The sequence below is a fragment of the Pipistrellus kuhlii genome, unplaced genomic scaffold (assembly GCF_014108245.1).
Source record: "Pipistrellus kuhlii isolate mPipKuh1 unplaced genomic scaffold, mPipKuh1.p scaffold_m20_p_176, whole genome shotgun sequence".
Classification (NCBI taxonomy): Eukaryota; Metazoa; Chordata; class Mammalia; order Chiroptera; family Vespertilionidae; genus Pipistrellus; species Pipistrellus kuhlii.
Genome location: NW_023425489.1, coordinates 64083 through 85922, shown reverse-complemented (window position 1 = coordinate 85922; position 21840 = coordinate 64083). Strand labels below are relative to the sequence as shown.

At 48.4% G+C, this 21840-nt stretch overlaps 1 protein-coding gene across 6 annotated transcripts in view; it reads right to left on the bottom strand.

Annotated features, from left to right (window-relative positions):
• Positions 1-535: 535 nt before the first annotated feature.
• LOC123651018 (leukocyte immunoglobulin-like receptor subfamily A member 3) overlaps positions 536-21840 on the bottom strand; it is a 79073-nt gene continuing 57768 nt past the window's right edge. Inside the window, exons 1-10 of one of the 6 annotated variants that reach the window (XM_036441601.2) lie at positions 19055-19227; positions 18699-18784; positions 18529-18564; positions 18055-18342; positions 17610-17909; positions 17108-17404; positions 16538-16840; positions 3034-3321; positions 2574-2879; positions 536-773 (exon numbers count right to left, since the gene is read on the bottom strand). In XM_036441601.2, coding sequence (XP_036297494.1) covers positions 637-773; positions 2574-2879; positions 3034-3321; positions 16538-16840; positions 17108-17404; positions 17610-17909; positions 18055-18342; positions 18529-18564; positions 18699-18732 — 1989 coding nt within the window. In that variant the 5' untranslated portion in view covers positions 18733-18784; positions 19055-19227 and the 3' untranslated portion in view covers positions 536-636. The other 5 variants (XM_036441608.2, XM_045582917.1, XM_045582919.1 and 2 more) reach the window with 5 other exon arrangements.

Here is a 21840-nt window from a genome sequence, read left to right as displayed (position 1 = left end):
CATATAACTATTGTGACTTCTGCTCAAGAAAGTCAGGAAAGTAAAGGATGTACTCAAATCCTCCCATGATCACTGCAAAATCACAATTAAACTACACAACAATCATTATTCAGAACCAACTGAAATCTAGGTCAACAGAAGTTCTCAAGTAACGATACAAAGAAAAAGTCCCATGGAGATGGTAGGAGGGGTGGAAATGTGCAATGGGCTGGACCACGTGGAGCAGGTATCAGGGTTTTATTATTTTATTTTACTTTGTTCATTTTGATTTAAAAACAATCCCGGGGTTATGAAGATACCACAATTTCTTGGGATGGATGTGACCCAGCATGAAGGGGTGTATAGATGTGAATTCAAACCAGCCATGTGGGACGGACCCTCATGTTTTCGGGAGAGAACAGAAGAGCAGTGGAGGAGAGTCATTGAGCACAGGGAGCAAGAGACAGCACCTCATGTGGATGGAGGAGGCAACTTCCATGTTTTCCTGCACCCAAACCACACCTACCAAGTCTTGCCTGGACATAATTGGTGACAGTTTCCCCAATTATGGTTTACATTGTTTTTAAGCACCTCCTGAGCTCATCAGATAGGCTCCAAGGATGCCCCATTCTGAATAGTGTGTTGTTGCCTCTGTGTTCACATCTTGGCTGCATGATGAGTCATTCTGGTGTCGTTTCGAGCCTGAAATAGTAGCACCCCAAGGACCACCAGGACCAAGCCAGCCATGCCCATCCGGATGAGATTCTCCACTGTGTAGTCTTGGGGTTTGGAGGCTGGAAAATATGGATACGAAGGCCACAAAGGTTAGGGTAGAACCAAATCTCCAGGGTTCTGGTGTCTACCGTGGTTCCCATCTCCCCTTGACATCAGTGTCCCTGTGATGTCTGAACTCAGCACCTGCTCTGAGTCACCTTGATAAGTGTTAGCTGTGCACAACTAACTCTTATCAAGAACTGAGGGTGAGGAGGAAAATGGTCCCAATTCAGAAATAACTCAGAGCTGTGTGTTCTGTGTTCAGCCCGAGACTCAAAATTTCATGATCTTATTCCCCTAAACCTGACAGATCCCCCATTCCCAACATATGGGGACCCAGGTTCCATGGAGAAGGCATTGGTGTCAGGGGCTCCTGAATCTCAGGAGCAGGAAGGGGTGGAAGTCTGGGCTGGGTCTCCTTTACCCCAGCCCACCCAGGCCCCTTCTCTCTGAGGCCCATCCTCATCTGTAATTGTTCATCTATTGATTCTTCTATTAACTCATTTATTTATTCATTAAATATATTTTTATTGATTTCAGAGAGGGAGAGATAGATAGAAACATGAATGATGAGAGAGAATCATTGATTGGCTTCCCCCTGCACAGCCCCTATTGAGGACTGAACCTCCAACCCAGGTGTGTGCCCCTGACCAAAATCGACAGTGGGATCCTTCAGTCCATAGGCCTACACTCTATCCACTGAGCCAAACCAGCTAGGGTTTAACTCATTTATTCTACAATTATACAAATGAATACATACAGTGTAGATATACTCACCAAATGAGAAATGTGAGCATATGGGTGATAATGGTATGAGCTTTTGCTTTGTCTCACAGCACAACAAAGGTCATAACCAAGGATGTCCACACTTGTGGCTCAAACTTTCAGTCACAGAGAAAACCCCCCTAATTTCATTACTGAGTGAGCACCCAAACTAGGGAATCTTGTCAATTTGTTACCCTATTTGATATAAACTGGAGATATAAACAAAATTATGGACTTCTCATTACAGTGACCCATGCAATAACCCTAAAATGTCAGCTCCACAATTCAGAAAATGCACACGGACGATCAGCGTCACTCAGTTGGGTGAATATCCAAATGGGTGACACCAAGAAGCCTTTGTAATGGGTGACATGTGGTTAAAGGTCAGAGAAAAGGTAATTATGGAGGGATGTGCATCTGTCAGGAAAAGAGACCATTCCTCGTAAACCCTAATGAAACAGAAGGGATGGGAACAAAGTGGCCACAGTGCTTCTAATATAAAATGCAAATTTGTAAATAGATTTGCATTGCCATAACTTTGCGTGTGAATGAAGCTGTTTTCCGGAGGGGAAGCTATGGCCCATTTTGTCCATCATTCCATCCTATGGGACATGGAGGGAGTAAAATAGGTATGCCATCGGGAATAAAGAAGTGACTTTCCCTTTGACTGCTGAGGATTATTATTTTATATCAGAGGATCAACTGAAAAGCAGCCCACAGGGAGAGTCTTTGGGCGGTTCACAGGTCATGATATAAGTGTGTCTGAACAACAGCTTTCCTATGAGCACTTACTACGATTTAGAAAACCTACAGGAATCACACAGCTTACTCACAAATTACAATGTTAGAGGTGCAATTCTCTAAATGGGCTATGCATTTATTCAACTTTACAAATAGCTGTCTCCCATGTCCCTCCCTAAGCCTCCCGCCTGGGGGTCTGTCCCCAAGAGGCCAGTGTCACTGACCCCTTTTGAGCCCAGGGTCCCAGTTAACACAAAGTACAGTCATTTGGAGCCCAGGAAACAGTTGGGGATGCACCCGAGCCTGTCCCTCACCTGTGACCTCGATGTGCAGAGGGGCACTGGGCTGTGACCACAAGTTGGGGTTGGAGCTGGGAGAACCATAGCATCTGTAGGTGCCCCCATGGGTGGGCCTCACGGGGCCCACAGGGAAGATGGCCTGCCATGTCCCAGCATGGTTCCTGGGTTCTGCCACCATGTGTAGGTTCGGGTCAGCCCCTCCCTCCTTAAACAGATGGAAAGGGCCTGATGTGAACAGTGAGCTACAGGAGAGAGACACAATCTCTCCTGAGGCCACCACAGGGCCTGGCTGGGCTGAGAGGGAGGGTGCACCATAGAATCCTGAGGGAGGAGAAAAGGTCTGTGTTAAAGGGACAGTCATCTTCATACCCCAGGTGTGTACTGTGAGGGGTGGGATCTCCCTAAGCCCACACTTCATTCCCTCTGCCTGTGACCTGGAGCCCACAGTGAAGAGGGGACCTGGTGTCTCCCTTACCTGTCACCACCAGGAGCAGGGGGTCACTCTGCTCTGACAGTATGTTCCCAATGGTGTAATATGCACACTGGTACTGCCCTGCGTGGGATGAGGTCGTGGTTCCAATGAGAAAGCCAGCCTTGCCACTTGACTCCTGTGGTTTTTTTGTTTCCCAGGGCTCAGAGCCCCTCTCTTTGTACAGAACGTAGGCACTAGCCTGTAGAGACCCCTGACACCAGATGGTCACAGAGCTCCCGTTGGTGACAATGGGGCCTGGGTCAGCCCAGATGGAGGGTTTGGGGACGTCTCCTGGAAAGGAATCAGACATGAAATGTCTGGGATGTCCTTCTCCCCACTTTCCCCAGCTATCACTTCCAGGTCCCCCCATATTGGCCACCTTTATTCCAAACCCCGTGTCTCCCCAGCTGCCCAGACGGTGACTGTGCTGAAGCAGGAGGTCAGGGGGGTGGGGGGTAGACTCACCTGCCTGTACCTGGTTCCATGGGCCCTGACACAGCCCTGGAAGAGAGACCCTGTGAGAACCATCCCCAAGCACACATAGAAGCTCCAGGCCTGGTGTGAGCCCCTGAGCAGTGGGGACAGACCTGGGGCTGAGCATGTCTCCTCCCTGAGGAGTCCAGTAACCATTGAGCCTCCTGGGTCCTGGGGTCTCACAAGGCCAGGACCATGGGTGCCCTCCCCACTTCCCCACCAACTCACCAAGGCCCAGGAGGACAATGGAGGTCAAGGCTGTGGTGCTGTCTTCCATGGTCCTCAGCGGCACTGGTGACAGATAAAGTCCACAGAGGTGAGCAGGACAAGCAGATGTATGGATGTGACAGGGCCCCGGCTCCAGGTGACAGGTCCCTGTTTCCTCATCAGCCTCACTCTGCTCTCCCTGAAGGATGACTGAGGACACAGCAGGTCCAAGGACCTTCAGGACCAGATCTGATTCTTAGCAGAACCCCCCGAGCTCTGCCTCCAACTCCTGTCCAACCCCAATCCAGAGGGTGACCCTGGTCCCAGTACCCAAAGGTGCAGGGCTCAGGGTAGAGCAGAAGGAACCACCAGTTCCTGCCTCTCACAGAGTCTGTGTGAACTTGGGAGTTCCCTTCTCTTTTCAGAGACTCTACACATGCACGTTTTCTCCCTTCCCTTCACCATTCCGTCAGCCCAGTGATGGCCACGAGCTGTGTCTTCCCCACCCCTTCCCCTGGAGCTCACCGAGGCTCAGAAGGGCAGCAGGCTCTGGGTCAGGGTGCTTCCTCACATGGTCCCAATGTGTAGATGACATAAACTCCACAGAGTCTGGGAACAAAGGCAAGAATGGGCGTGACAAGGTCCAGTCCTCAAGTGATACGTCACTGGTTCCTCATCAGTGGCCTCACAGGAAGGGAAGTTCCCCCTTCTTCCCCCCCCCCCCCACCCGCAGGGTGGGCCTTAGGGGACAGCAAGCTGTGGGACCTTTGAGACTGACCTGAATCTCACCAGACCCCACAGGCTCTGCCTTCACCTCATGCCAAACCCAAATCCAGAGGGAGACAGCCTTCCCAGGTGAGGAGGGTGGAGGAAGAGGGCAGGAGAGGACCCCACCCAGTTTCTGGCCCAATTCTGACTCTGCCTTTTCTAAATCCCTCTGTGAGCTTGTGTAGGACACTTCCCTTTCCTGAGCCTCTGTCAGTGCAATTCTCTTCCCTTTTTTCACTGGCCAGGCTTTTCCCACTATCAGGCAGTATTACTGAGCAGTAACCCTGGGCCATCACTGAGAAGTAACCCTGAGCCATCACTGGCTAGGCTATCAAGCAGTACTTACTGAGCAATAACCTTTGCTCATCATTGCCCAGGCGATCCGTTAGTATTACTGAGCAGTAACCCTGGGCTGTCACTGCCCAGGCACCAGAGTACCTGAAGATCAGGGGATCCTTTCCCTGGACTCATGGGGGTGAGAGGAATGAAGCAGATGTTATATTTAGACAGCAAAGAGTTCAGTTACCGTCTCATGTACCCGTTGGGAGTGTAAAGGAAATGCGATAATGAGGTTCAATGACAGGTAGATGCCATGCATCATGGATCCTGGCTGAGGGGGGTCCTTCTCAGGCATGGACTGACCACGGCATGAGCAGGGAGAAGCCCAGAGGTGGTGGGCTGGGCCGGGGGTTGTCTTGGACCAGAAAGATCTTGAGCTGTGGTCAGAAGTGAGAGCGGTCAGGCGAAGGCTCAAGCAAGTTACACAGGTCTAGTGAACCACACAAATATTTGGGATTTTTTAGCTCCAAGTCAATGGGATAAATTTAAATCAACATATTGTATGAAAAGATTTCTGATTTAAAAAGGCAACCACGATATGAAAATGCCATGCAGAATGGCTCTATTGATTGTTAATGCTATTGATAATAAAATTCCAACGTTCACCTGGCCCCTGGATGGTCTGTTGGTCAGTATCTTAAGTTACTGATGTGGTTTTTGTGTATAACTCTTACAAAAACCTTTAACACGAAGTCCATTTTCAGTTGAGTCAGATGAGACAGGATGGGTCTTGGTCCTGCAGGTTGGAAAGGAGAAAGAGAGAGAGGGGGAGAGAGAGAATTGTTGTTCCACTTATTTATGCATTCGTTGCTTGATTCTTGTATGTGGTCTTACCAGGGATTGAACTTGCCACCTTGGCATATCGGGATGACGCTCTAACCAACTGATTCACCCAACTGCACAGAATTTGTAAACAGCGCAGTTGCTGAGTATGGTTTGGTGTGGAGGGGAGTGTGGGTTACTGGGTGAGTTAGGTTGTGGAGGGAGAGTCGTGTTTGCTGGGGCTGGTGAGTTTAGCTCAACCTGACCATTCATAGCCTTGAATATCAGATGTGTAACTTGGATCTCTTTTGAAGGTGGAAACTGGTGAAGGGGTGCAGCAGGCAGGCTCAGACCAGATGGGGCTATAGGAAGGGTCCTCAGGAGGTGGGCAGAGGAGAGGAGTGGAGAAGGGGTGGTGCCTGGATTGGAGGACCAGGAAGAAGGCTGATTGAATGACACAGATGAGACATCTTGAGTCTGTGGAGGGTGGGTTGGGGGACACTCCTCAGAAGGGCTCAGTGGGGTCCATGGAGTGAGTTGATGGTCTCTGTGAAGTGCTTCAATGAGGAAGTGAAGGCTGCTCCACTCTCATTGGTGTCTGGAGGTGTCAGGGAGGACCACCCCAGGGGAGAGGGAGGCCTGTGAGGTGCTGAGAAGACTGACTTCCATTTCTCGGAGGAAAGCGGGGCCCCACTGAGACTGTGGACTTTCCCCACACACTTCCCTTCACTGACTTCCTGTTTCTGTATGTCAGCACCATCTTTTTCTCCATGGCTCTCCTTGGAAACCTCTGAGTCATTGCTTCCTTCTTTGGGTCCCTCTTTCCCTAAGCAGGTCTCCTCCCTCACACTGGGAATTCCATCTCCAGCATTGAGCAAGCACCCACGTGGGGGGTGATCCAGATTTCAACATGGACACAGACAGACTCGGGGACCTGCCACAATTTATGTTATTGATCTCCCAGCAAAGGACAATGATGTCAATGAAGAAAAAACGGGTTTGAGGAAATAATCAGCTATTTCACAAATTTGCTGAAAGTCATACATTTACATGTTTAAGGAACCCAGTTATATATCTTCATGTCCATGGCAATATTGGTCATCATCAAACTGTCAAACTAGTAAAAATAAATTGCAAAGGTCCAGAGAAAAATGGCACATTTCATACAAAAGAAACATGATTGAAGTGATTACAGGTTTCCTATCAGAAACCATTGTGGTTGGTAGATTTTTAAAGTCCTGGGAGAAAAGAGGAGTCAACCTGGAATTCCTCTGGATGTATTCTTCAGGAATGGATGCAAAATATTCTCAGAGGAAGGAACACTGAGCAAATTTATTGCCAGCAGATGTGCTTAAAAGCAGTGATAAGTTATTCTGGCAGAAAGGAAAATATCCTAGAGGGACACTTGGAAATTCAAGAATAAACAGAGAACAAAACTATCTAAATAAATAGCTAAGTAAATGTTATAGCATATTTTTCTTCTCTAACGTCTAAAAAACTATGCATGGTTGCCGAAAGCAAATAATAAGTTGCATGATCTGGTGGGATGTGTAATGTATGTAGAAGTAACACGTCACAACGATAGCATAAAGTGGTGAGGGTAGAAGGACCTACACCGCTGTTAGGCTTCTGCATTTTCCTTGAAGAAGTAAAATGTGAACTCTGTGTAGAATTTGTGAAATTGGGTGTCTATATTGTAAAACTTACCACAGCCCCTTCAAAAAACATCATGCACACAGTTATAATTAGAATACCAGTAAATACATTAGAATGGAATAAAAAAAAACACTAAAAAGAAAACTAAAAAGAGGAGCAGTAAGGGAAAACAGAAGAGCAAGTAACAGGGGTGACATGCAGAAACAACAAACAATATGGGACACCTAAAAACATCATGGCTGATAATCACATTAAATGTAAATGCTGAAAGCACAGTTAAATGGCAGAGATTTTAAAAAAATATTTTTTATTCATTTCAGAGAGGAAGGGAGCGGGAGAGAGAGATAGAAACATCAATGATGAGAGAGAATCATTGATTGGCTTCTTCCTGCATGCCCCCAACTGGGGATTGAGCCTCCAACCCAGGTATGTGCCCTTGACTGGAATCGAACCCAGGATCCTTCAGTCCGAAGGCTAATGCTCTATCCACTGAGCAAAATCAGCCAGGGCAATGGCAGAGATTTTGGGGCTGAATCAAGAAGTTAGAGCCAACTATTTCTGATTGACAAGAGGTTAACTTTATTTTTTTATTTCTTTTTTTAATTATTAATGCTCACCCATGGAGATACATTTTCATTGAATTTAAGAGAGAGAGAGAGAGAGAGAGAGAGAGAGAGAGAGAGAGAGAGAGAGAGAGAGAGAGAATAGAGATGAGAAGAGAAGAGAAATCTGTTAGTTTCCACTCACACCCTGATTAAACCTACAATGTAGGTATGTGACCTGACTCGGAACTCAACTCACCACCTTTTGCTGCACTCCGACAAACTCAGCCACTGGGCCAGGGCGGCAAGGTTCACTTTAATACATGGTGCCAATCAGTTCAAAGCAAAACGATGAAAGGATGTATGATGCAAGCATTAGGCAAGAGGAAGCAGAAGTGTCTGTGTTGGTTTCCTATTGCTGCTGTAAGAAATGAGCAGAAACCTCGTGGCTTTAAACAAGATAATTTCTTATCTCCGGGTTCTGGAGGTCACAAGGACACAGTCAGTCTCCCTGGGCTGCACTGGGGTGAGAAAGTGTCCCTGCTTCTTCTCGCTTCCAGGAGCTGCCTGTGGTTCTTCGTGCTTGACCTCTCCCTCCATCCCAACAACCTCCTGATTTCATCATCCTGTTTCTTGGTCTCTCCCCTGTGAAGACACTGGACTCACCCAAATCATCCAGGTTAATGTCCCCATCGCAAGAACCTTCGTTTCATCACGTTCCCTTTGGAAAGGTGTATTATCCTATTCATTGCCTGCTTATCTGCCAATGGAAGGCATTTTCTCTCAGAGTTCCAGAGTGAAGCTGTGGAGCACCCGTATGCCAAAACATCGCACCAACCAGACAGGACCCAGCAGTGGACAGTGGAGGGAGAGGGATCCCTGGTGTGGGCAGCTGTGTATCTAACATTTTGTGTGACTTCCCTTCACCCTCTGGAATCTCTGGCTATGGCACCAGGTTTACCTCTCTCATCGGACACTGGACGGCTACCTGGTGACCAGATGGAAATGACAATACCCTCCTCAGGGATAGTTCCAGTTGCAAAGACCCTGGATATCATCGAGTTGTTCCTGGGAACCAGTGGCACATCAGGAGCAACTTTCTAAATGGCATTTAGCTCTCACCTGGCCGGTGTGGCTCAGTGGTTGAGCATTGACCTATGAGCCAGAGGTCACAGTTTGATTCCCGATCAAGGCATATGCCCAATCCCAAGTGTGGGGTATGCAGGAGGCAGACTATCAGTGACTCTCTCTCATCATTGATGTTTCTACCTTCTTCTCCCTTTCTCTCTGAAATCAATAAAACTATATTTAAAGTAATAATAATAAATAGCATCTAGATCTCTATTGCAGGTGATGTGATGACATAAACTCACAGGGGCTCAGCAGAGAATTCACACAGACCCCCTGTACACCAGATACTGCTAGCAGTATGGGGGCTAGCTGGTCCCATGGCCATGGGCCCAGGTTCCTGGAATGGGGCGCCATTCAAACCCACAGCCTTCTTAGTCACCTGGTAACTGACAAATCTGTCCTCTTAAGTATACCTGACATATGCGGCTTCCCACACCCAGAGTTGCACCCAGTTCTTTTTTTTTTTTTTTCTTTGTGTGTGTGTGTGTGTGTGTTTTCTGTTAGTTTCCCCCACTTAATTAGGTTATGATATGTCTTGGTGTGGATGTCTTTGGATTTAACTTATTCTGAATTTATTGGGTTTTATGAATATGTAGGCTTATGACTGTTGACAATGATGGGGAAATTTCATCCATTATTTCCTGAGTAGTTGAAGTCTCATCCTCTGCTTCTAGGACTTTGGCCACATGGATTTTAGAGCATCCTGTGATGTTCCCAGTTTGTAGCTTCCTTGTTTGAATTTCTTATTAATTTATTTCTAGCCTGGTAAACTGTGTTGTGGGATGTGTCTTCCTTGTCTACTTCAGGAGAAGCTTGTGTAAGTATGTTGAGTGTGTGTATGTCCCTGTGTGTGTGTGTGTGTGTGTGTGTGTGTGTGTGTGTATTTAATACACGTATAATATTCAGAAGCATTTACCAGGATATTTTTTTAAGAAGAGAAAGAAGAAGAAAAAGGTAAAGATAAAAATTATAAACAACAAAAAGACATCAAATACATACTTACCAACAAGTGAATCTAAAAATAAAATGAATAAAAAGTCTGAAAAACAGAATGGACTGGTGAATATAATGAAATCAGGGACATAGGGAGTAGACTGACAATTTTCAGCGGGAAGGGAGTCTGAGGGGTGTGGGAAGACATTGGACAAAAGTCTTATACCTATGGATGAAGACAGTAGTGGGAGGTAAGGGCATGGGGTAGGGTACAACATAGTGGGTACACAATTATATATTTTACAGACTGATCCCCTCCAATATTTCCAGTACCCACTTGGCAGTATACATAGTTATTACAATATTATTGACTTTATTTCCCATGCTGTACTTTACACCCCAGTGACTGTTTTGTAGCTACTAATTTGTACATCTTAACTCCTTCACTTTTTTTCACCCAGTCAGTCCCCTAAGCCCCCTTCCCTCCATCCATTCAGTCTTAATACCTTTTCTAAAGAACCTTTATTTATTTGGTTGGTTCTTCCAGTGCTGAATAGAAATAGTGATGGTGAATATTCTTGTCACAGTATCGATTGCAGACAAAACAACTTCTAGTTTTACCTTTAAACATTATCTAACTACACTAATAAAAGAGAAAAATGCTAATTGACCATACCTTTGCTATGCCCACAGCCAATCAGAGTGAATATGCAAATTAACCCAACAAGATGGAGGTTAATTTGCATAAGCAGGCCGGAGCAGTGTGAAGCCTGCTGTGAGGGGAAGGGAGGTGATGGAGGGAGTTACTGGAGTGATGCTCCAGACAGAAGTGAGGACTTGCTGGGAGTGAAGCCAGGGGCCTGTTCTTGCACGAATATCATGCAATGGGCCTCTAGTATATATATAAAAGGCTAATATGCAGTGTCCCCTTGGAAATTTGATTCCTGCACTGACCATCAGTGGGTGGCGTGGAATGAAGGAAGGCCCCAGCAGGCAGCTAGAAGGCCCCAATTGGCCATGATCACCAGCCAGTCCTAGGGATCCTACCTATGCACAAATTTTGTGCACTGGGTCTCTAGTTTATTTTATAAAGAGTTTTAAAGACACTTGGACAAAAGACATTGGACAAAAAGAACTCTCTTTTATTTTCTGAGGAGTTTTTCATCACAAGTTGATTCTGTATTTTATCAAAACGTTGCCTCTGTGGATATAAAAGGTACTTATTCTTTTGATAAAAGAGATATTTATTCTCTGTTGATATTTGTTCTTTTAATATTTGAGTTGTATTGATTAACTTTTTGAAATATGAAACCCACTATGTCTGCCTGAAAACACACACCTGCATGGTCATACTAGATTATCCACTTTATGTATTGACAGATCTTGTTTAGGTACATAGGTTTTATTTTTTAGATCATTTTATTTAATTAGTTATTCAAATTTATCTGTATTATTGAAAATATTACAGATGTCCCCATTTTTTCCCCATTGACCCCTCCTCCCTGCCTCGGTTCCCTCTCTAGGCCTTCACCTCACTACTGTCTTGTGTCCATGGGTTATGAATATATGCATATAAGTGCTTTGCTTGATCTCTACTCTTCCCTTTGAGGATCATCAGTCGGTGGCAAGCTTCTGCCTGAGTATTTTGTTGAGGATTCCCTATCTAAGTTCCTGTGAGAGGGCTTCCTGTGACCTTGCCAGTTTGCAGCTTCCTCATTTGAATTTCTTATCAATTTATTTCTAGCCTGATAAACTGTGCTGGGCAGATATGCCTTCCTTCTCTATTTCAGGAGAAGCTGGTATAAGTTTGTTGTGTGTGTGTGCATGTCCATGTGTATGCCCCTCTATGTGTGTGTGTGTGTGTGTGTGTATCTGTGCATGTCTATGTGCATGTCCATATGTGTGTGTGTCCGTGTGTGTGTGTCCGTGTGTGTGTGTGTGTGTGTGTGTTTCATACATACATACGTGTTCAGAAGCATTTACCAGCGAGGCTTTCCCGACTCCAAGTTCACTTCGCAGGAAAGTTTTAAATTACGAGTCAATGTATTTAATATACGTGACAGGTCAGAGTTTCAGGTTTCATACACATATGAGTGAAATCATATGACTCTTTGTCCTTTTCTGCCTGAGTTATTTCACTTAGCGTGCAACTCTCCAGATCCATCCCATGTTGTAGCAAATGGCAGTACTGCATCCTCTTTTTATGGCGAGTAGTATTCCATTGTATATTTGACCACATCTTCATTCAGTCAGCTGCTGAAACACACGTTGGCTGCTTCTTTGTGCTCCCATTATGCATTTCCAATATATTCATTCACGGTTCTTAATTGTCCATTTCATAGGTCTGATGTGTAATATTTACATTATCACTCAGTTAAAGCATTCTCTTATTTCCGTTTTGGTACTAAAGTCACACATGGATTATTGGTATGTCTCTCTCTGTGTGCTTTTTTTAATTACAAAAAATAGAGATATTATTTATCTTCAATTGTAGAATCTGGTGACTCCCAGTGGGTCCCAGAAGCTGCTGGTGGCTGCACGTGGTCTCCAGGCTGTGGTCATGAGCTAAGTGTCTATAAGAGCAGTTCCCATGTCTTCTGGTGGGGGGGTCCCTGCCCCTCCTTGGAATGTGGGGTCTCCCCTTTAGGCTAGTGGATGGCTAGAGCAGCATACACACTGGGCTCATCTGGGGGCTCCTCTGATGGGGAGGAAGGGAGTGTGCATGTCTTCCTTCTGAGGGTCGAGGGGTTCAGATGGGCATAGGTCACATCTTGGGGGATGTCAGATACAGCAGCCTGGAGCAGGGGAGGGGAAAAGAGAAAGATGACACTTGGTTGGGGTTAGGGGAGCCTTGGAGGTCTGGCAGAGAATGGGACACACCGGAATGTCTACCTGTCTGTCCTCTTCTGTTTGTCTGCCCTTTGTGTCCAGCAGTTCCTGTGTCAGGGAGGAAGGAGAGGTGGCCATTTCCTGCCTGGTTCCTGGTCTTGAGTGGCTTACATGCGGGCCATCATCCTGCCTGGTCTGAAGGAGACAGTGAGACAGAACAGTGTCTCCCTCTATTCCACAGTAGAAATCCTCCTGTCAATCATCCTTATGTTGCCAATCATCTATCTCCTGGTGGAATCGGCAGGGCCTTCCCAAGCCTTGGGGCCTCTGGATGCTTCTGTGGTTCTGACTTTCAGCGCTCTCTCTCGCTCACTGGGCTCCAGCCTCATGGCCCCTCCTCCTGAAGAAGCAGGCCCTGCCTCAGGACCTCTGCACCTGCTCTTTCCCTGTCCCCCCACCATGCACTCTATCCCCTCCTCTTGCTGTATGTTCCTTCACAGCACTTTGCTCTCTGGGACTGTCTGCTTGTTTTCATATTGTCTCCTTCGCCCACAGGTGAGCTCGAGGAGTGTGGACACAGTGTGGCTCAGGGCAGCACCATGTTCCCTAAATGGAGCCGGTAAACTATGAGCCCCTCACATCTGCTGGATGAATGAATGAAGGGGTCCTGGGGACCTGTGGTGAGTCACTCATTCCTGCCTCCTCCTGAAACCTGGGGCTGCACAAGGTCAGACAGAGTATGAAGGGCCAGCAAAGGGGGCCCTGTAGGAGGGGGCATGAGGTCACAGGTAAACCAGGAGGAGTGAGTCACAACAGGACCACCTGGGGGCCCAGAGGGGAGGTCAGTGTGGACGCTGCTGAGAAGCAGGTGAGGTGGGACAGGGAAGGGTCCACTGGATTAAATGGGAAACAGAAGGTCCTTGGTGGCCTGGACAGGAGCAGGGGTCTCACCAGAGGGTACAGCTCCATGCTCTTCCCAAGTGGGTCCTTCATGGCAGCATCTGCTGGGGCAGAACAGGGTGTGTCTCCTGGAAGGTCCCCGAGATCTCAGGGCTGCAGACCCTGCCTGCTCCCAGATGGGCCACTAACCCAGGGTGAGGTGCAGAGCCAGGTCAGGCAGTGTGCATCTCAGTCCTTCTCACCCTTGGCCCCGCAGCCTCCCATCTGATCCCTCCCCCATCATCTCCCAAAAACCCTGTGACACCCCCGCCCAGGCAGCTGTCTCTTCCTCTCACAGAGGTGCTCTTCCTGGGTGTCCACAGCTGGGCTGGAGCTGGGGTGGGGGTGGGGGGGGGGAAAGACAGGAGAGTTAGGGGCAGAGCTGGGCCACAGGATGTGGATGTTTGGGGACTTTGGGGCAGGAATTACCTGATCTGCTGGCCTCTGTCCTTGGGCTCTCGGTGTGTGGTTCCTGCAGGAGGTTGGACATTAGCCCCTCTCTGGGCTGATCAAGAGGGACAGTCTCAGCCCTGGGAGGTTAGAAACAAACCCCCTCCCCCGCCCCACCCCACCCCGCCCCACCCCGTGATTCCACTGAAAACGAGGAAACCTTAACATACCGTGTGTGTAAGTTTCCTACTGCATGGCATTGACAATAATGAAAGATTAGCTTAGATATAAGCTGACATTGAGTGCTTTCTTTCTACATTTTCTGGTTTGAGCTTCTGGAGAAATCCTTTTCCCAGCTCACCTTCTGCATCTATTTGGTTTCCTGTGGCAGGTGCTCTGAGCCCCTCTCCCTCCTGGGCGCCAGGTCACCCCATTCCCCACTCACCCGACATCCTGCCTTTGCTCTGACATCGATGTCGGAGGAGGAAGAAAAGGAGGAGGGAGAGCAGCAGGACCAGGGCCACCGAGACCCCGATCAGGATGTTCATGTTCCATTTGGGACCTTGGGCAGAAGTGACGTCATGAATGAACCAGTGAAGCCATTGAATGAGCACCTACTGTGTGTGAGGCTCATGCTGGGGCCTGTCACTCATCTCCTCTCACCTCACACAGTCATGCACCAGGGATTGATAACCCCATCACCCACTTCACTGAGGCTCAGAGAGGTTAACCACGTGCTACAGGTCACACAGCCTGGACGGGGTGGAGCTGGAAGCCAGGACTGTGGGTTCCCTGTGCTGGCCTCACGCTGCCCCGAGGGGAACACCAGCTTCGTGCTCTGGGCTCCTCCTCTGCAGGGGCCTGTCCACGTCTCTCATCTGGAGCTGAGGGTTCTTTCTCATTACCCGCCCCCAGCACAGCAGGGACAGGAGTGGCAGGGTGAAAGGTGGACTATGAGTCTCTCCTGGATCCCTCTCCACCTTTCAGGCCCTGATGCCCCCTTGGGAAGGTGGGGCTGGGCTGCAGGCTCTGCCTTCCTGAGCTCTGTGAGGCCTTTATGTCACCTCATCTCCCAGCAGCCTGTGAGTAGGAGGGGACCAGGGATGAGCAGATAGATACCTGACACTCAGAGGAGAGAAGGGACCCCCAACCCCACAGCAGGAGCAGCAGAGCCAGGGGCTGACCCAGTGCTGATCCATCCTGTTCCCTCCTCTGAGCTGAGCCTGAGCTGAGGGGGAGGACTGAGGGCCTGGACCCTTGTCCTGCCCATTCCTCCCTGTATAGTGTCACCGTCACTGAGACAGAGGGGACAGGCCCCGTAACATCACGTCCAGGGGGCTTCCCTGTAAGGCCCTCTCCCAGGAGGTCAAGGCCAGAACCGACAGGAAATGTAAGCTCTGGACAAGGATTCTCTCCTTTTACACCTGAGACACCGAGGCCCAGACAGGGGAAGGGCGGGTCAAAGTCAGTGTCTCTCAAGGGTTGTAAATCTTTTCATGTCTCAGTCCCTGTTCCCCATGGAGGGAACCACAACCTCCCTATCAAGAACCTCATTTAAGCTGAAACCGGTTTGACTCAGTGGATAGAGCATCAGCCTGTGGACTGAAGGGTCCCGGGTTCAATTCCGGTCAAGGACATGTACCTTGGTTGCGGGCACATCCCCAGTAGGGGGCGTGCAAGAGGCAGCTGATTGATGACTCTCTCTCATCGATGATTCTATCTCTCTCCCTTCCTCTCTGTAAAAAAATCAATAAAATATATATTTAAAAAAAGAAGAAAAAAAAAAAGAACCTCATTTAAGCCTCTGTGGGCCCGACTCAATGGGGCAGAGGGGACCAATCCTCAGAGCCTCCTAAGGATCAGGATGAATGAGGGTTTGGTGCTGCCTTCTCCCAGTTCAGTCCAACCCTCCCTCCAACTCTCCCTCCCCCACAATTCCCTCTGCCATGACCACCCACCTGTCTCCTGCCTCACTTCCCCCTCTTAGGCCTGATTCTGTGGTGGAGGAAGGGTGAATTTTCAGAGTCCCTGGAGGCCTGCGGTCCCTCTGAAATATCTCCTGGAATCCCTGCATCCCTCCGCTGGGACATAAGCCTATCTTAGGTGTCAGGTGGGCATTAGGTCCTCTGAGAGACTCAGAACCACCCTGGGGTGCTCTAGCTTCCTTTGAGCAGAAGGGACCCAGGGGCTTATCAGCTGTGGACATGGGCCCTGTGGGTGGGGTGCTGGGGTCCCAGAGGTTCCTGGGAAGGAGGACAGAAGAGGGTAAGAATCTGGGATGGACCCTGGAGACCCCACCTCACTCAAACTCCTTCTGCATCTGCACTGTGGCCACTCAAACCCTCCCACTGCCCACCTGGCACTTTCAGGATTGAGGTGAGGGGGCCGGGTGCATGGGACGTTGGGAAGGGTCTCTGAAGTGCAAATGTCTTCTGGGTGACCAGCCCTAGTGTGCCCCCACTCCATTCCAGCCCATGATTGTTCTCAGGATAGAACCCTGAGCTGACAGCTCAGCAGACAGGGTCAGGGGCCCTCACCTGAGACCAGGAGCTCCAGGGGCTCACTGGGGTGTGACAGCAGGAAGGGGGAGGAGCTGCGTGAGCTGTAGCACCTGTAGGTGCCCCCATGGGCTGAGGTCACAGGGCTCATGGGGAACTCTGCCTGGTACTGCTGAGCTCGGTGCTCTGATTTCAGACTCAGCGGGGGATCAGCTGCCCTCTCCTTAGACAGAAGGAAAGTGTCCCTCTGGCTCTGTGACTGACACCGCAGGGTCACGTTCTCTCCCGAGGCCACACTGGGGCCTGGCTGCACCGAGAGGGAGGGTCTGTCAGTCAGCCATCCTAGAGAGAGAGAGAGGGAGGGAGAGTGAAGGCTGCTTGTCCCCCTTGTTCTGCCCTGAGAGTCACCAGGCCTCTCTCTGAGGACCCTCCTATCTGTCTGTCTCTGTTTCTCTGAGTCTCCACTCTCCCCTCCCACCCCCTGCCTCTCTGTCTCTCTCCCTCCCTGGGGCCTGAACTTTCACTCTGGCCTCACCACCTGAGACACCCCCACCCTCAGCAGGGCCTGTGCAGAGTCTGGGTCCCTGACTGAACCCACTGGCTCCTCACCTGCCACCAGGATGTCCAGGGGGTCGCTGGGGGCCGACCACTCAGAGGAGAGGTTGTATCCACCGTAGCATCTGTACCGGCCTCCATAGGAGCTGCTCACAGTGTCCAGGGGGAAGTGGGCCTGAGAGAGCCCAGCCTGGGGCTGCAGGACAAGGCTCTGGAGGAGGTCCTGTTTACCCTCCTTGTGCAGAGCGAATCTGTCATAGCCGACATCAGAGCGACACTGGAGGGTCAGGTTCTGTCCAGAGGCCACAATGGGGCCCTGCTGGGTCAGGAGGGAGGGCTTCCCAGACTCACCTGGGGAGAGCAGACGTGAATTGCAAGGGTTGCTCCTCCCATAAACACTTTTACCTCTCCTGGCCCCCAGGTCTCACTGTCTCTCTGTGTCTCTGGTCCAGGAGCCTCTGTACCTACCCACCACCCATCTCTCACAAGGGGCTCTCCTCCCAGCAATAATGTGTCTGGTGCCTCAATCCATGGATGGGGCAATAATTGGACTCACCTGAGACCAGCAGCTCTAGGGGCTCACTAGGATATGACCACACGTGGGGTCTGTCCCTCTGGCAGCCATAGCATCTGAACGCCCACCAGTAGCTGGCAGTCACTGGGCCCACAGGGAACAGGGCCTGAGTCTTCCCACTGGCGTATTGTGAGTCCAGGGCCCAGGAGAGCCTGTGATCTCCTTCCTTAGTCAGAATGAATATGTCAAATCTCTCCCATGTGCCACACTGAAGGGTCACGTTTCCTCCTGAGGGCACGATAGGGCTGGGCAGGGCTGAGAGGCTAGGTTTGCTGTAGGATCCTAGGAGAGGAAGAGGCAGCATGTTAAATGGGCTTACACCTCCCTCATGTCCCCCAGGGCTGGGCTGTGACAAGGAGACACCCTGAGAGCAGACCCCCTTCCTGAGGGCAGAGCCTGAGGCTGGGACCCCTGAGTGTACTCTCACCTGTCACCATCACCAGCTCCAGGGAGTCACTGTGCTCTGACCAGCCAGCAGGGCTGCGGTAGAGACAGCCATATCTCCCGGCATCACGCTCTGTCATGTATGTAATGGAGAACTTGGCTCTGTCCCCTGGCTCCAGTTGCTCCTGTCTTTTCAATGGTCGTGGGCTTCTCTCTTTCTCTAGATGATACTCCTTAGCCCCTGGGGTCCCCTGACACCAGATGGTCACGGGGCTTCCAGAATGGATCGCAGAGCCTGGCTCAGCCCAGATGGTGGGTTTGGGGAGGGTCCCTGGAAGGAAGCCAGTAGCTGGGTTTTAAGACATCCCCACCCTCAGTTCAGAGCTCTCAGCCAAGGACTTTCCCCAGTGTTCTCCGTCTGTCAGCCCAGAACTGCTCTTCTCCATCCCAGGCTGCCTGTTGTGTGGTCCCTCTTCCACAGAGAGGAGCTGGACCTGGGACACGTGGGTAGACTCACCTGCCTGCACTGGGGTCCTGAGGCCCACACTCAGCCCTGGAAGAGAGTCCCTGTGAGAGATTTGCCCTGAACCCTGAGCAGCTCCCTCCTCCCCATGAGCCCCCTGAGTCCTGGGGTCCTGACAGACCAGGCCTCCCAGCCCCGCTCCCCGCCCCCCCCAACAATCTCACCGAGGCAAAGCAGGGCCGTGAGGGTAGGGGTCATGGTGTCTCCTCTCTCTGTACCGTGCTGAGCTAATGGAAGAGGCCACAGTGTCCTCTGAACAGACAGACACAAAGGGTGTGGCCCTCGGAGGCAGGCCTTCCTGGTCACAGGCTCTCATGTCAACAGCCCCACAGAAAGAGGAACATTCGCCTCCCAGAGCCTGCTTCTGGTTTCCATGGTGAAGCAGGATATAGATCTGCAGAGTCCTGAGATGCGCCTTGCAGGTGTGGTGGCCCAGGGCAAGTCCTTCCCTGTCAGAGCCTCCCCCATGGGGTTTCCTTCCTCCCCAGCCCGTCCATCAGCACTTCCCTGGGGTCCTTACCATGGACAGTGCCACCCGGGTCCTGGAGACGCTTCAGGAAGACGTGGGCCCCTGGGGCCTGCAGAGCTCAGATCAGCAGGGACACATTCACCCTCTCCGTGTGCAGCTCAGGGCGATGTCCCTGTGACAGTGGGCACAGAAGGAAATGCAGGAAAATAAGGGAAGGAAAGACGTCTCTTCCGGCCCTGAGTGTTGCTGCTGCTTCTTCTTCTTCTTCTTCTTCTTCTTCTTCTTCTTCTTCTTCTTCTTCTTCTTTTTATCACAGCCTCCCTCTTGGACTTCTCTCTCTTATCCTTGGCCACAGCATCTACCGAAACTTCTTGGGGACAAGCTTCTGAGTCATAGTTCCTCCTCAGTGCCCCTCATTTCCTGTGTTAAAGTCTCCCCTTCAACCTGTGGTCCAGCCTTCAAGCATTAGGGCACGTTGATTTGGGTTATATTGGGTCGGCAACTGGGTAATTGCGGATTTTTTAAAGAAAATCAAAGACAATTTTTTCATGGAACTAAATAACTTTATTCTGTAATGTATTGACCATTTTGATCAATGACCTTTTGCCATCTTTCAGGCAGCATCATAATCCCACGTTCAAAAAACTTCTGGTTTTTATTAGCAAAAAACTGAATCAGGTACGATTTGACATCATCATCATTATTGAAATTTTTACCATTCAAGGAGTTTTGTAAAGATCAAAACAAAAAGTAATCAGATGGTGCAAAGTCAGGACTATATGGTGGATGTGGCAAAACATCCCAACCAAGCTCCATTAATTTTTGCCGAGTGACCAAAGATGTGTGTGGCCTTGCATTGTCATGATGGAATACAACACCTTTTCGATTTGTCAATTCGGGCCGCTTTTCTTCAACTGCATTGTTTAATTTCGTTAGTTGTTCAATGTAGACATCAGAATTGATCGTTCGGTTGGGTGGTAAGAGTTCAAAGTAGACAATTCCTTTGTAATCCCACCAAACTGATAACAAAACCTTCTTTTGATGAATATCAGCTTTTGATGTTGTTTGAGTTGGTTCACCTGGCCTGCTCCACGATCTTTTCCACTTGATATTGTTGTAAACAACCCATTTTTCATCGCCAGTTATCAGTCATTTTAAAAATGGATCATTTTCATTACGTTTCTTTAGCAAATCGCAGCTGCTAATGCGTTGCATTAACTGTGATTCTTTCAGTTCGTGAGGAACCCATGTATCAAGTTTTTGAACATAGCCAAGTTGTTTTAAGTGATTTTCAATGCATGTATGTGATACATGAAGTTTCTCTGCAATCTCACGTGTTGTACTGTGACAGTCCGAATTGATTATTGCTTTGATTAGGGCGTCATCAACTTCAACTGGACGACCAGAGCGTTTTTCATCTTTGAGTGAAAAATCACCAGAACGAAATTTGGCAAACCAATTTTGACACTGCCATTCTTTTAAGGCTTCGTCACCATAAACAGCACATAACTTTTTATGAGCTTGCGATGCGTTTTTCCCTTTGCGGAAATAAAAAAGCAAAATATGACGAAAGTGTTCCTTTTGATTTTCCATTTTTCAACGAACGCCAAACGAAAACTACAAAACAGATCAAAAAACTTTTTTTACTGATTAACAGCTGAATAGCCAAATGTCAAATAACAAAATGTGTTTTACATTTGTACTACGTCTGCAAACCTAAAAATTCAACTGAAGCCATATGTGTGTAAAGCCCGCAATTACGTAGTTGCCGACCCAATATAATGTCTCGTCAACAGGGTGTACACCTGAAACTAATATTGAATTGTATGTCAACTGTAGTTGAATAATAAAAAAATGATTAGAGAACTTTAATTAAAGGTTAAAAGCTACTTGACAGAAAACTCCTACTTCAATAAGAGGTGGTAGCTATTAAAATGTTTTAACTTATTACCAAACATTAAAAGATGGACTGGCTCAAGGGTTAGGTCAGAGAACACCCAACAGCAAAATCAGATGTATGCAGCCATCCAATCTGATCACAAACAAAATCATTAAAGGGTACATTGAATAAATAACAAATGTGTTGTCATTATTTAATAACATTAGCTGGTTGCTATATAAATATTCAACAATATGACACAGAAAATATGTTATAAAATTCATTTTTGCTTTAAAAATACTGTGTGAGGCAGCCACTGATCTTATGACATGTCCTTGAAGTACAAAAAGTCTGTAGATAATTGGAGACTGAACCGAACATTTATAAGATCAATGGAATGGGTGGGAAAAAAACTTTTTATAAAAACAAATGACACAAATGCTTGATCTAATATGTACAAATTATAAAGCTTTGTATTATACACATTATACAAATATGCATAAAATTATTTGTAATAAATAAATAATAAAGTAATGTATGTAGCAACGGGAGGAATTTGTGTATTTAAGGCTCTTATTGTACCTACCGTATTTAGCATTTAATAGGCTAATCAGATAGTGTCTTTATGTCTGTTCAAACTGCTCTCACGTACATTACATTCCTAAGAATGTTGCAATTTAATTAGCAGTCAGCCCTAAGAAGATACGAAAAGTCTCAAACCAGCCTGAAATAAGTGACATGCGAAATCAGAAAATAGTTGCCTGAATTTATGTATGATTAGGGAAGAGAATGATGGACTTATATCATATCAAAACTTGGAAGCTGTCAGAAAGGAAGGGCAGACATCCAGAGAGACATTAGCAGGCTTGCAGAACAAGGGATTTCTACCGTCATGCCTTCATTCAACATCAATTCTGACAACCACCCACAGATGAGGGTTCCCTTGTGGAAGTGTGGG